At 34.1% G+C, this 13,907-nt stretch overlaps 1 protein-coding gene across 3 annotated transcripts in view; it reads left to right on the top strand.

The window, feature by feature from the left end:
• The window catches only part of LOC108904589 (protein-tyrosine sulfotransferase), a 464,159-nt gene extending 453,193 nt beyond the window's left edge, over positions 1-10,966 (top strand). For all 3 annotated transcript variants that reach the window (XM_018707207.1, XM_018707208.1, XM_018707209.1), the window contains 3 exons: positions 2,255-2,554; positions 2,637-2,888; positions 9,714-10,966. In XM_018707207.1, the coding sequence (XP_018562723.1) occupies positions 2,255-2,554; positions 2,637-2,888; positions 9,714-10,038 (877 nt within the window). In that variant the 3' untranslated portion in view covers positions 10,039-10,966. The remainder of the gene's footprint in view (positions 1-2,254; positions 2,555-2,636; positions 2,889-9,713) is intronic.
• Positions 10,967-13,907: the final 2,941 nt, after the last annotated feature.

Here is a 13,907-nt window from a genome sequence, read left to right as displayed (position 1 = left end):
GAAATTCCTCCGACATTGACGTGTCTACCGGTCGAAACATGCCAAAATAACAGGGTATTGAAAATCAATTACCACATAGGTAATTTTTAGTAAAATTAATTGTAAATAATTAATTCAGTCAAAAAGTATTGTTGTCCGACAAATTTCAAGCCGCGTTTTTTCAGTCCGACAGCTGGAAATCGGAATTTTCACGGGGTATGAAAAATCGATTACCACATATCTAATTTTCATTTTTTCCACTTTTAAATTTACTGTACAAAATAGTGATATAAGTGTCCGACGATTTAATGTCCGCAAATTATTAAAAAATCAATAAATCAATAAACGTGATGAAATTTAATTTTTTCACTCCAAAAATTTCATATTTATAAATGGTTATTAATTATTATTATGTAAATTATTATTTGTTTCAAATAAATAATTATAATATTGCTTATTTTATGCTTAAAAATTTAAAAGTTATAAACAAATGAAGTTATTTTTGAGGCGATTAATACGATCTTAGTGCATAATGCATTATTTCTAAATAAATTAATATTATACTTGATATAAAAATCCTTTTTTCTCTTTCAAGTTTTCATTCGCGTTTGTTATTTTTCTTTACAAAAATTTTCCTATTTTTCTAAAAGAAAATCCCAAAACTTTTGTGCATAATTTTTTTACACCATACATACTTTTTTGAAATCGTTTAATTCTTTTCTCGATATTTATTTGGCTAAATTGAGCATATAGAGATTTACAATTACAAGAATAAAACGAAAAATATATACAGGGTGTTTCAGAAAGACCTCCCGTAAATAAAGAGGGTGATAGTATGATAAAAAATGAGAATTTTTTGTCTTATGAACTCTATGTCTATCTCCTCTTGTTTTCGAGATACAGAGAGACAAAATAAAATTTTTTAAATAACATTTTTATGAAAATTTCCAAATAGTGCGAAATATTTTTATGAAATTTGGTAGCCCGAGGTTTTTAAGGGTGCCAAATACGCTAGTCTAATTATTTTTTGTATATTTCATAGAAAGCGCTAGTTATGCTACATTCTTATTACAATTTAAGTTATATTTTTTTTAAGGTTAGGTTTTTTACCAGTCGGGCTCTAATTTCTATTGTACAATTTTATTTTCTAAAAATAATGTACTCTTGTTAGAACTTCCTAATGTGGACGATTTTCGAGAAAAAAGGCTTTTAATTAAACTCTTACAATATTACACTATAAAATAAGTGACTTTTCTCAAAGTAAGCTTGAGCTTTGAGAAGAGGAGATAGACATATAGTTCATATGACAAAAAATTCTTATTTTTTGTCGTCCTCACCCCCTGTATTTACGGGAGGTCTTTCTGAAACACCCTGTATTGTATATTTATATGGAATTTTGCTTAATACATGAAAATACCTTATTAGAAATTATAAATACATGTGCACATTTTTTACGAAATTTTTTTCATCATTTTTTGTCGGACTGACGATTTGCGGATATATTTTTGTCGGACATTACAATTTTTGCTTATAAAAAACACTTTTCTATCGTGTGTTATTTTTGTCCGACATGTGGTAATCGATTTTTCATACCCCGTGAAAATTCCGATTTCCAGCTGTCGGACTGAAAAAACGCGGCTTGAAATTTGTCGGACAACAATACTTTTTGACTGAATTAATTATTTACAATTAATTTTACTAAAAATTACCTATGTGGTAATTGATTTTCAATACCCTGTTATTTTGGCATGTTTCGACCGGTAGACACGTCAATGTCGGAGGAATTTCTGTCGGACAAATTTAAATCGGCATTTGCAACAAAATTTCCAGTTACTTAAGCTAAAAATAAAAGATGTGGTCTTGAGTTTTCAAGACCCCGGGAAATTGCCATGTTTTTGGACTTTTCCGAGTGGAAAAGCGGAGGAATCGAGAAAAGTCGCGGAGGAAAAATGTGGTAGACTCGTCAAAACGAAGCTCCTCAGGAGTTATAAAGTATGTGGTAATCAACTTTCCAGAGGGGGCCTGTACTGTGGACTATAACTTGAAGTAAAAGTTTAAATACGGAAAAATCTAATAAAATACTATCTCCCTGTATGTCAAAGTGACAAAACGTCTGTGGGTCTACTTTTACATGCACCTTCTTCCTTATTTTTGGTCAGAGAATCGCCTGTACAATTTCGTCGGTGGTGTATTTTGAGGTCGCAATGTCCTATATATAGTATTCAGGGCCGGCTAATTTAAACTCTATTCATCAAAATTGATCCTCTTGTTCCAGATGCGGCCAAGAGACGCGAGTGATCCCCCGCCTCCTGCAAATGCGCTTCCACTGGCTCAAATCCGAAAAGGAATCGATGCGCCTCGAACAAGCCGGCATCACCAAGTCTGTCTTGGACTCCGCGATCGCCGCCTTCACCTTAGAAATCATAGCCAAGCACGGCCAGCCGGCCGCCAGACTGTGCAACAAAGACCCACTCACCATCAAGATGGGCACCTATGTCATTGATCTCTTCCCCAACGCCAAGTTCATCTTTATGGTGAGGGACGGAAGGGCCACCGCCCATTCCATCATATCCAGGTGAGTCAAGACTCTACTTTTAAAAATCAGTGGAGATGAAGAAAAATTGTTCCTCTATGTGATCTATTTCTTCTGCTTTCAGGAAGGTAACCATCACCGGTTTCGATCTGAGTAGCTACAGGCAATGCCTGAAAAAATGGAACAGCGCCGTGGAGGCTATGAATAATCAGTGCAGGGAGTTAGGCTCGGGGAAGTGTCTGCGTGTGCCCTACGAGCAGCTGGTGCTTCACCCCAAAGAGTGGATGCAGAAGGTGCTTAAGTTTCTGGACATTCCTTGGAACGATTCGGTGCTGCATCACGAGGACTTCATCAACAATGGGATCGAACTCAGCAAGTGAGTGCTTTATTGTATAATCTTTCGCTTAACAGCGTTTGTAGATAGTATGCCATATCGATTTATTTTTTCTAAAAAATGTTATACAGGGTGTTAGTAAATAAGTGCGACAAATTTCAGGGGGCGATTTTACATGAGAAAATAATGGCAGTTTGCTTATAAACATATGTCCGCAGATGATTCGTTTTCCGAGATACGGGGTGTCAAAAGTTTTTCTTAAAAACTGACGATTTAATTTATTGCTCTGAAACCGGTCGAGATGCAAATGAAATTTGGTGGGTTTTAAGAGGTAGTTATTGCGCATTTTTTGACACAAAATTAAGAATTTTATGTTCATCATTGACGCGCGTACGGGTAATAATCTCAATTTTTTAAAGAAAAAAATGGTACGCCACATTACAAATTAAAAATCATTTATGAATTCCTCGTTCAATTTGTGACAAAAAATCTCCCTTGCCTTTTCTTCGTATGGGGCGCCGTTTTGATGCAAAAAAAATAAAACATCTTAACGCGTATTTTTTATTTCTTTAATACATTACCTAGTAAGCTACTGTCAACATTTGTGTGTTATATACGAATATTTTTAAGAAATGTCAAATTAGCGTTTCGTCATTATTAATTTATTAAGGTTTTAGTTTGCTATAACATTAGTGTTAATAAGTAATTAATTTTTCTTTTATCGAAAAGAATGGAAAATTTTACAAATGCGGAATTGTCAGACATGCATTTTGTCTATGGTCGAAGTAATGGAAATGGTCGGCAAGCTCGACGATTGTATGCTGAGTTGTATCCAGGACGTAGGGTACCTCATCACACAATATTTGCTCGTCTTCATCAACGTTTGCGCGAAAATGGTTCATTTAAGAAACAAACGGTTGACTGTGGGCGCCCTCGAGAAGTACGAACTGTGCAACTAGAAGAAGCAGTTCTCGAGTTAATTGCGGAGTCACCTGAAACAAGTACTCGAAAAATTGCCAACATATTGAATGTAAGCAACTTCACTGTATTTAAAATTCTTAAAGAACAGCAATTGTATCCGTTTCATATTGAACGTGTGCAAGCTCTACTACCTAGAGACTTTTTTCCGCGCCTATTTTTTTGCCAATGGATTAATCATCAAATCGCTCAAATTCCTAATTTTTTAAATGCCGTTTTGTTTACTGACGAGGCTACTTTTGGACGACAGTGTATACGAAATTTCCATAACAATCACTTATGGGCTGAGGAAAACCCCCATGGAATCTTTGAAGCTCATTTTCAGCATCAGTTTTCCGTAAATGTATGGCTTGGGGTAATTGATGATCATTTAATCGGTCCATATTTCCTCCCACAACGACTAACAGGCGAATCTTATCTTAATTTCCTACAGGAAGAGTTACCTGTTCTTCTTGAAGAAATTCCTCTACAGCTGAGACAACACCTATGGTACATGCATGATGGTGCACCAGCCCATTTTAGCATTAATGTACGTAATCACTTAGACACAGTATATCCAAATCGTTGGATAGGTAGGGGAGGTACGGAACATTGGCCTGCTCGATCGCCGGATTTAAATCCTCTTGATTTTTGCATTTGGGGTTTTCTTAAGTCATTAGTTTATTCCACTCCCGTTGAAAATGTTGATGACCTGAGGAATCGAATTATAGTCGGCTGTGAGACAATAAGAAATATACCAGGAATATTTGCGCGAATACGACAATCAATGAGGCGAAGAGTTGAATCTTGTGTCACGTCTGAGGGAGGTCATTTTGAACATTTGTTGTAGCTTTGCGCCTTTTCAAAATTTTATTAGTGTTATTTTCTGTTATTGTTCTGGTTTAATGTTATTGTATTAGATAGTTCTTGATAATGTATTAAAGAAATAAAAAATACGCGTTAAGATGTTTTATTTTTTTGCATCAAAACGGCGCCCCATACGAAGAAAAGGCAAGAGAGATTTTTTGTCACAAATTGAACGAGGAATTCAAAAATGATTTTTAATTTGTAATATCTCAGTGGCGTACCATTTTTTTCTTTAAAAAAATTGAGATTATTACCCGTACGCGCGCCAATGATGAACATAAAATTCTTAATTGCGTGTCAAAAAATGCGCAATAACTACCTCTTAAAACCCACCAAATTTCATTTGCACATCTCGACCGGTTTCAGAGCAATAAATTAAATCGTCAGTTTTTAAGAAAAACTTTGACACCCCGTATCTCGGAAAACGAATCATTTGCGGACATACGTTTATAAGCAAACTGCCATTATTTTCTCATGTAGAATCACACCCTGAAATTTGTCGCACTTATTTACTAACACCCTGTATATACAGGGTGTCCGTTAAGGGATAGGCCAAACTTTACCAGTAGATTTTATGTTGAAAATTAATGGGGGAAAGTCATATACAATGTATATCATAAACGCTTAGTTTTCGAGATACAGGGTGTTGAAAAAATAAATAACATTTTCTTTAATATATTTTGAGTACTTTGAGCTAATTTCATGAAATTTCGTATCTGGGGTTTTTTTAGGATGAGAAATTCTAATTTACCGACGATTTCATTGTCTCTTGTAGAGGGCGCCACAAACGACCATTCGGACGCATTTAAACTGCCAAAACTTTTTTGTGCCACGTTGTATTTATTTCACTTTGCGTTGGAAAAGTCTTTTCCTCCAACAAAATAAATAGGTATATTAAATATAGGAAGTACATGTAGTTAATAATCGAGTTGAGTTAACGATTTTCGTATCAATACAAACACGGAATGACCGTATTGAGTGCGCATACCACCGCAGAGAAATCATTAATGAATTCAATGAATCGATTTTGACAATGGAATTATAAAATAAACAAACGAAAACTTCTCAGTCGGTCCTAGCACATTTACTTTTATATTTGCAATGCAATAATATATAGAGTGTTTTAATTAAAATAACAAAAGTTGCCAACTACTTCCAGTGTAACTGAAAGTGCTACGTTTATAGTATTAATTTAATTGATAACCCCCGTATACAAAATTTTAGAATCATATATTATCTTTGGTTTTTCTGAAACGTTTAATGGGCCACTTACCATAAAGAACCCTATATACAGGTTGTTACAAATTCGCTCTCACTACAGGGATCTCGGAAACGGTAACATGATTAATTTTCGAAATATTTGAAAAAAAAAACGAAACTTTGGAAATCCGTTTTTGTTGAATTTCAGCCTTGTTTGAGGTGATATTGAAAAAACAAGAACACTTTCTCATGACCACTTTTTGCCCTTTATCGAATGGCATAATCAATTTTTATATATAACGTTTCGTCTTTCCAGATCCATCATCAACTTCATTTTTTTAAATACGACCCTGGAAATTTTATTACATTTTTGCAAGCCCAATACTGTACTACCTCAGCCCGAACCAGATTCAGACGTTTTGTCTCGAAAAATTAATCTTCAGTGTATTCGTTCCAAATTTATCTAAATTTTTTATTTACATTTCTTTGTTTATTGAATTATCGTACACTGTAAGTGTCGTTAAACCCTGTGAAATTCATCTAGTTATTTAAAATATTACCACCAGGTGATACAATAAAACATTTATTATTATTATCTATTACCATCATACATAACTCAATAAGTTGTTGCGTCAAAATTAAAACATTTACAATTTTAATTTTATTATGACAAATTAATTCTTAAAAATACATATGAACTACCAAAACGCCAACTGATTCTTTAAAAAATTCTAGTAAATGTTCAAAACATTTTCGTTTTAGCAGAGGTTGAAAATGAAGATCAGCGTAATATTATCAAAATTGAACTCTCGAGAAGCCTAGAAATAACTATGGGCACGGGAATAAAACTCTAATAATGTTTTATTTTAATGTGTGGTAATAGTTTAAATAACGCATGTGTTGCTAGAAAGCGACTATAAAATAATACTTTGTTATATAAAATATAATATAAAATTGTATATGAGTAGCAACAATATTCCATTCAAATCCAACTCGAGATGAAATAGATATTTCTTTCGTGATCTTGTACGTACTTTTCGTCTCTAACGCGGCGTTAATTAATTGTTTAACAAAGGAAAAAAAATATTCTCTCCGACAGAATATTAATTAACAGTTATTTGAAAATATATGTTTTCATTTAAATTAAACAATAATTTAATGTTATTCATTTCCTGACTACGTAATATAAATAAAATTTCATTTAAATACAATTTAATTTTACTTTATTAAAAATATTTTTCGATAGATTTACATACATTTATTTGTGATATTTTTCATGAAGTGCAAAACTTTAACGACAAAAATTAATTTCAAACGTTTTCAGTTAAAGCTTTAAACGCGTTTGTGTCAACATGACCCATAAAAACCTTATAGGCCATAATGTAATATGATTGTTGATTGTAAACAACATTTACATCTCGTGTCAATATAACACATCTGTTGTCGTAATCATAAAAAAACTAAACTGATTAAAATATATGCATAAATACCCCGCCTGAATAAAAAATGATGTTTCTTTTTCATTGTTTAATTCAATTTTGTACAATAGATTTCTACCGCCTAAAAATTTCCTTGGATTTTTCTTTCCGAATTCTCCGAAGTTCTTTCAAACTTTTCAGCGTCTCTCCGCCGGATTTCCTTTTCAAATTTACTTCTCATTAAGTTTCATTCACGTAAACGTTGCACTCGTAATTTTTCCTTGTTCGAATAATATTACAACTGAAAATTTGCAGCATCTGACGCACCTGTGATATACTAAACCCATAATTTCTGTTAAAAAATTAGTTTCGCTATCTCGCCACTCCCGATATCTCTATTAAATTGGATTTTCATAAAGCTTTTAAATGACGGAAATAAAAAGCGACCCGGCCTATTTTATATTAACTCCGATTGTGTCGATGAAATAACGATCCGTCGCATAAATTTTTTTAATTGCGTTGGCGGAACGCTTACTATTGAAATTCCAATTTGGAAAGCTTCGCGTCGGGCAAATATATAGATAGATGGCGTTTTCGCAATTTTGTTTAATTCGATTTCTGCGTCACGTCAATTAAGTCAATTAAGTAGAAGGTGCCCTTAATTAAAACCATGTAACTGGTATCAAGTTGGTTAGGGGGTGAATTTAATATAATCCAGGGGCAGTTTAAATACGTTTAAATTATTATACTCTTAATATAAGATTAAATCAGAATCATACTCCATTGGAGCAAAAGGAAACAGTTAGATAATATTTACAGAAATTTGGTCCTTCGAATACGGATCACCACAAAAATTTATATTCCGTTTAACTGAGAATGGGCAGTAAGTAAAGATGGTTATTATTGTCTGCGTACTGCAATATAGCGATGTGGGAACAGTACATCGATTTATAGATATCCAGGCCAATAACAAGATTGAAGTAGAAAAAAAAAGTTTAAATATTTTTTGTTATTTTGTTGTTGTTTTTTGTTCCAAAGATGTGCATATTTCGAAACTACAACTTTATCTCACTTGCAAATTCTGAGCCTGCTGCGATTGCTTATGCGATTTATTGACTTGGTTTACTGTATTTTTTTTTTAAATTATTGAAGTAGTGTGCAACATAAAGTGTAAAATTGATACGGGATTCAGATATAAAAAATCCATATTAATAAATCCCTCCAATTTTTTTTTACAAAATTTCTTTTGAAATTTAAATTTAAAAAAATATGTAAAAAATAACTTCTCTAGAGAAACGTGACATAAAACAATTTTTTTGTGACAAACATTTTGAGTAGCATATGTTTGACCAAACTTATCACTAACAATATAATATTATTATACTTATAATATTAAAATAGTTACACCAGAAACCTGTTACATTTTTTTAAATTTACGTTTGAAATTTAATAACGATAATTGCCTATGCAATTATAAATCCAGACATCTTTTTGGTAGAATTCAAAGGATCATATTTGAATGGTATGGTACTACGATTTTCAAAATCTACAGGGTTTATAGACTGGAAACTAATTTTTAAGGATTACGATGTGCTGCAGGTAAAAAACAAAAAGTAATATTTACCTTAACAAAAAATAATGCAAACTTATTGAGAACTGCTAAAGTCGAGAGGGAATGACACGTATTCTCATGACACATCACAGTAAATGTTCTATGTCACTATTTAGTTTGTTAACACATAATCGAGCTCATCGAATTAAAGAATTATCCACGTTTACAAAAACGTCCTGCCTAATAGTCCATGCTGTAGTTTCAGTCCAAAGGGATAGAACATTATCAACTTCTTTGTCATGCCCAATTCTTTTTAAAATAGAGATTTCTCTAATCAGACTTCAGATTTAGTTAGGTTTGAAGGATTCTCAGAATGAGATTAAAAGTAATAAAACACTAATCACTTGATTAGTACAATTTAACCCACATTAGATTAATACCGAAATACAAGATATTTTTAGAGTGACAGTTAAGAAACAACTAATTCTAACGCAGCAGTAGATATGTGTCCAAATAAACAATAAATCTTTCAGACCATTAATCGGTGTTTTTCTTTCACCTCCATTGTTTACACTTTCTACACAAACCGTTTCTTACACTATACCGACAGCCAGCGGTACTCAAACAACGTATATTATTGTTGTTTTGTCAGTTCTAAGCAACCTTTACTAAAAGCTAAATGTTGAGGCTTCTTATGAAGATCCGTTTCCCATTAGAAATAAGTTTCCCTGTACATATGACATCATTTAGCTGACATTTTTGTGTTTTGACTTTTAACAATAAACAAGAGAAATCAAATAGTCCGTTTCGAATCGATATTTCAACGATTGTTAACCAGGACCGTCATTTTTACAACTATTTCGTTTGTTCCAGGGTGGAGCGCTCCTCCGACCAAGTCATAAAACCCGTCAACCTGGAGGCGCTCACCAAATGGGTGGGTAACATCCCCGAGGAGGTGGTGCGCGACATGGCCGACATAGCGCCAATGCTGTCCGTGTTGGGCTACGACCCCTACGCCAACCCACCCAACTACGGCCAGCCGGACGACAACGTGGCCCACAACACCAAGGAGATTCAGAAGAACAAGGTGGTGTGGGACAAGAAAGCCAAAGAGATGTTCAGCGTGGGGTGGGACAACGGCGATGGGGACACGGCTTTAGACAAGGAGCCCAGCGACAGCCCGAACAATACTACGTGATAATACGTGTACACCATTAGGTGTTTGCAATTCAACTGTGTGTGGACCATCGACTCTTACTGAATCGTTTTAGGTGTTTGTACATCGGACTGTGCGATTAGTATTATATCGCGTTATCCCCTTTGGAGGTTTTTTTTTTGGGAGTAAGTTGGTCGCGCTTGTTCCAAAGCTGTCGGTTAGCTCTGACTTCACAGAGGGAGTGTGCCGTCGACTGGACGTGGCAGTTGATCAAATAATTATTTATTTAATTTATGTGGTTAAATACTCGTCGTTATTTCCTTATAGAAGTGTCTTTTCGCAGAAGTAATACGATTGTTTTTGTATATAAAAACCACTTAATGACATAGAGGGCGATGAAGTGAATTCGGAAAACTTTTGCTATTAATTTTCTTCTAGTGTTTTCGATCTATTCCCATTTTTGCATTCAGTGAATACTGAGAGTATTTTCATCCTTTACTATCCGAGTTCCGAGTTGATAGTATAGGACAAAAACATATTCCATGAGCACTGAACAAAAGTACAAATGAATCGAAAACAAGTAAGTGTTTTCAGAAATTATTCCATCATCTAGTGTGTGCCAGAAGATGGTTTTGATAGGGAAATCGTACTTGAATTTTCCAGAGGTCCCCTGCATAGAGTTGAAGCACCACAGTGTCGTTCATTACTGTTCGTGATAAGTCGGTAGCATATCCCGAATCCTGGATTTGTATATATTAAATTATATGTTGGAACAAGCGCGACATGGGATATATTTACTTTAATTTAATGGGCCAGTTTGACTAAATAGGATAACGTTATTTATTATGTTATGTTACGTCAGTGTATCACTATTTTATCGATATGAATGGATGTTTACATTTGTTATAATGATTTAAAGATTGATTTATGGATATTTGTTGTATTTTATTCATAGGGTTTTTAATAAAAATTATTTTATTAAATCGTGTTTCTATGAAATTACACAACAACGCACTGTTTTTGACGCATGAAGGTTTGCTATATTTCGTTAAAAAAATCCCTAGGTTTCGCTTAGAACATGTAACTAGCGTTCAAATAAAAACGTGGTCGAAGTTGGCTCTGACACATTGGACGTAGGGAGTAGCTTATAGCGACCAACTTAACCTCATTTCTCAACGAGCTGTATAGCAGCTGTCAGTTTCAATAACGTTAATGACTATATAACTTTATTTTAAAGAATAATCGTGATAACAATAACAAACAATTAAAGGAGCTGCGGAAAGTGTCCCCCTCCTTGTTATAACAATAAATTAAAGCAGCTGCTGAAAGTGTTCCCCTCCTTGTTCCAAGCACTTTTCACACCTGTTCCTCAAAGAATTAAAGACATTTTCTAAGATGCTCGGGGGTATTGTTAATTTCACGAATCTTGTCTATAAGTCGAGCCTGCAGATGGTTTAAATCAGGAATAGGCAGTTCAAAAATAGTGTTTTTAAGGTAAGGCCACAAAAAGAAATCACACGGCGTAATATCACATGACCTCGGTGGAAATTCATGTTCAGCATTGAGACTTATTAGTCGATTTTGGAAAACTTCCCTCAACATATTCATCGTCTCGCCTGCCGTATGTGCCCTTGCGCCATCTTGTTGAAAGTAAAAGTTTGTAATTTCGTTTTCTTCCAGCTGGTTAACAAAAGGAGCGATAATTTCTTCTCTATACCTTTGCGCAGTAAGAGTAGCATTAAAAAAATTAGGTCCATAAATCCTCATTCGATTGAGAGCACAACAAACTCCATTTTTTTGAGCGTGTAGAGGGCCCTCGAAAAAAAAGTTATCTGATTTTTCAGAAGACCACATTCTCATATTCTGTGAGTTTACGTAACCACTTAAATGAAACTAAGCTTCATCAGAAAAAAAGGTGATATTATGAAGTTCACCGTAGTTGTTTAAAAACCATACACAAAATACAGCCCGTCGCGGAAAATCAACTTCATGAAGTTCTTGCTGACAAGTTAAACGATAGGAGAACAAACGCAAATCTTTTTTTAACACTGTGTGGCAGGTACCGACTGATACTCCCACCATTTGTGATAAAACACGTACAGAAGTTCTTGGCGCATTTTCCATTATTTGTTGGACATTTTCTTTTAATTCTTCAGTCCGCTTTTTAGGTCGGCCGCTTCCTTCTTTTCTTGTTACACTGCCCGTTTCACGAAAAACATTAACACAACGCTGAACTGCACTTTGAAAAATTTTGTACTCAACAACGCCGGGAAATTGATTTTGAAATTCTATGAAACATTCCTCAATAGAATACTTCCATATTCCATCAATCTTGCGTCCATTTCTAAAGTAGGACTCTATGATAAACACTTTTTGTTCTTGAGAAAACACCATTTTAAACGCTTTTTAAAACGAAAATATTCAAATTGATAGCGGCGATATAGCGCTTTGACAGATGACGTTTAAGTTCATTTGCTATACGCTACGCCCTACGTCCAAATTTTCAGAACCAACTTGACCACGTTTTTATTTGAACGATCGTTATATTAACAAAAAATGTAACGAAAAATCCGCAATATTATAGTCTTTCCGAAGTCAGTTGAACATGCATAAAAATAAAATTTAATGAGTTTCATAGGCGTCCCAAAAAAGTATTCTGATAAAGGTAAGAAATTAGAATAATTTGTATATGAATGTGTAGAAAATTTCTATTATATGTTCATTTGTTCCGTTTCAAAAGGTCTCCAAAATGCCATGTTGTAATAGTAGTAAACAAAATATCCCTCTTATTTCTCCCTTTCGCAATTGTAATATGAATAATTAATAGAAGGTGCCTATAATAAATTAAAATTACCTGAAACACCAAATTCCGCATTGCTGAGATTTATTTATTGCCCAGTCGCCCAGTGCAGCTGTGTTATACGCCGTTTGCCCCCGCGCGCATTCTTCAACTGGGCGTATACATTTCTACCACCTCCACGCTTAGTTCAACCAGACCTGTATATGGGTATGGCTAAATAAACTTGGGAACAAGTTTTTCAAATATTTCATTACAGAGTTGCTGCCAATCTCTTGGTAATTCATTTGAGATCGGAAAAACTATACCTACTGTTTAATGTTTTCAAATTTTATCAAAATTAGTTTGGAACGAGCGTTTTTTACCGATATTTTTCTTAAAAATTGAAAAAAATTCCTTTTTTACATGCTAAATATATAAATTGATTCCGGACTAAAATAGTAGGCAGTGACTCATTTTCAACATGTAGATCGTGCCACGAGTAAGACGTGCTGGTGATGCGATTCCATGGGGGTATCATTTTAGAGGGTTCCAAAAATTATTAAATACAGCACAACAAATAAATATGTCCATTCTGATAAAAACTACACTAATGCTGATAAGCCTTGCACTAATCTTAATACATTCAAATATCCATCAACAATTCTGCTCTCGTAGGCCTCATATCATCTGCGTTCTTCTTTATCTATTACGGCAATAGCCAGTAGTACTTTCGCTAAGTGGACAAGTGGACCCTGCAAAGACCACAAAGAATAGGTAAAACCACTGAAAGAACTTACATCATTGAAAAATGAGATGCACCACTGAATGTAATGGTACCACTAGAAACAGTGATTTGATATTGGAAAACAATATTCGTTTCGTTCATTCTCGAATTTGTGTGAAAAATGTCGCAAAACTGTACCTACCTCCAACATTGTGAGAGATGCAAGAATTAATTTCAGATAATAAGAGCCTAGTTGAATGTTAAAAACGATAAAAGGCGTTATGACTTCAACTAAATACTCATAATTTAGCATTGAATCATCTATATCTGCAGATAATCTCAAAATGCAAGTAGAAACTATGGACTGACTGAAGAATAACGAATAAAAACATTCCGTCAATTTCAGAA

Source organism: Anoplophora glabripennis, unplaced genomic scaffold, assembly GCF_000390285.2.
Source record: "Anoplophora glabripennis isolate ALB-LARVAE unplaced genomic scaffold, Agla_2.0 scaffold131, whole genome shotgun sequence".
Classification (NCBI taxonomy): domain Eukaryota; kingdom Metazoa; phylum Arthropoda; class Insecta; order Coleoptera; family Cerambycidae; genus Anoplophora; species Anoplophora glabripennis.
This window is presented reverse-complemented; position numbering and strand designations above follow the sequence as displayed.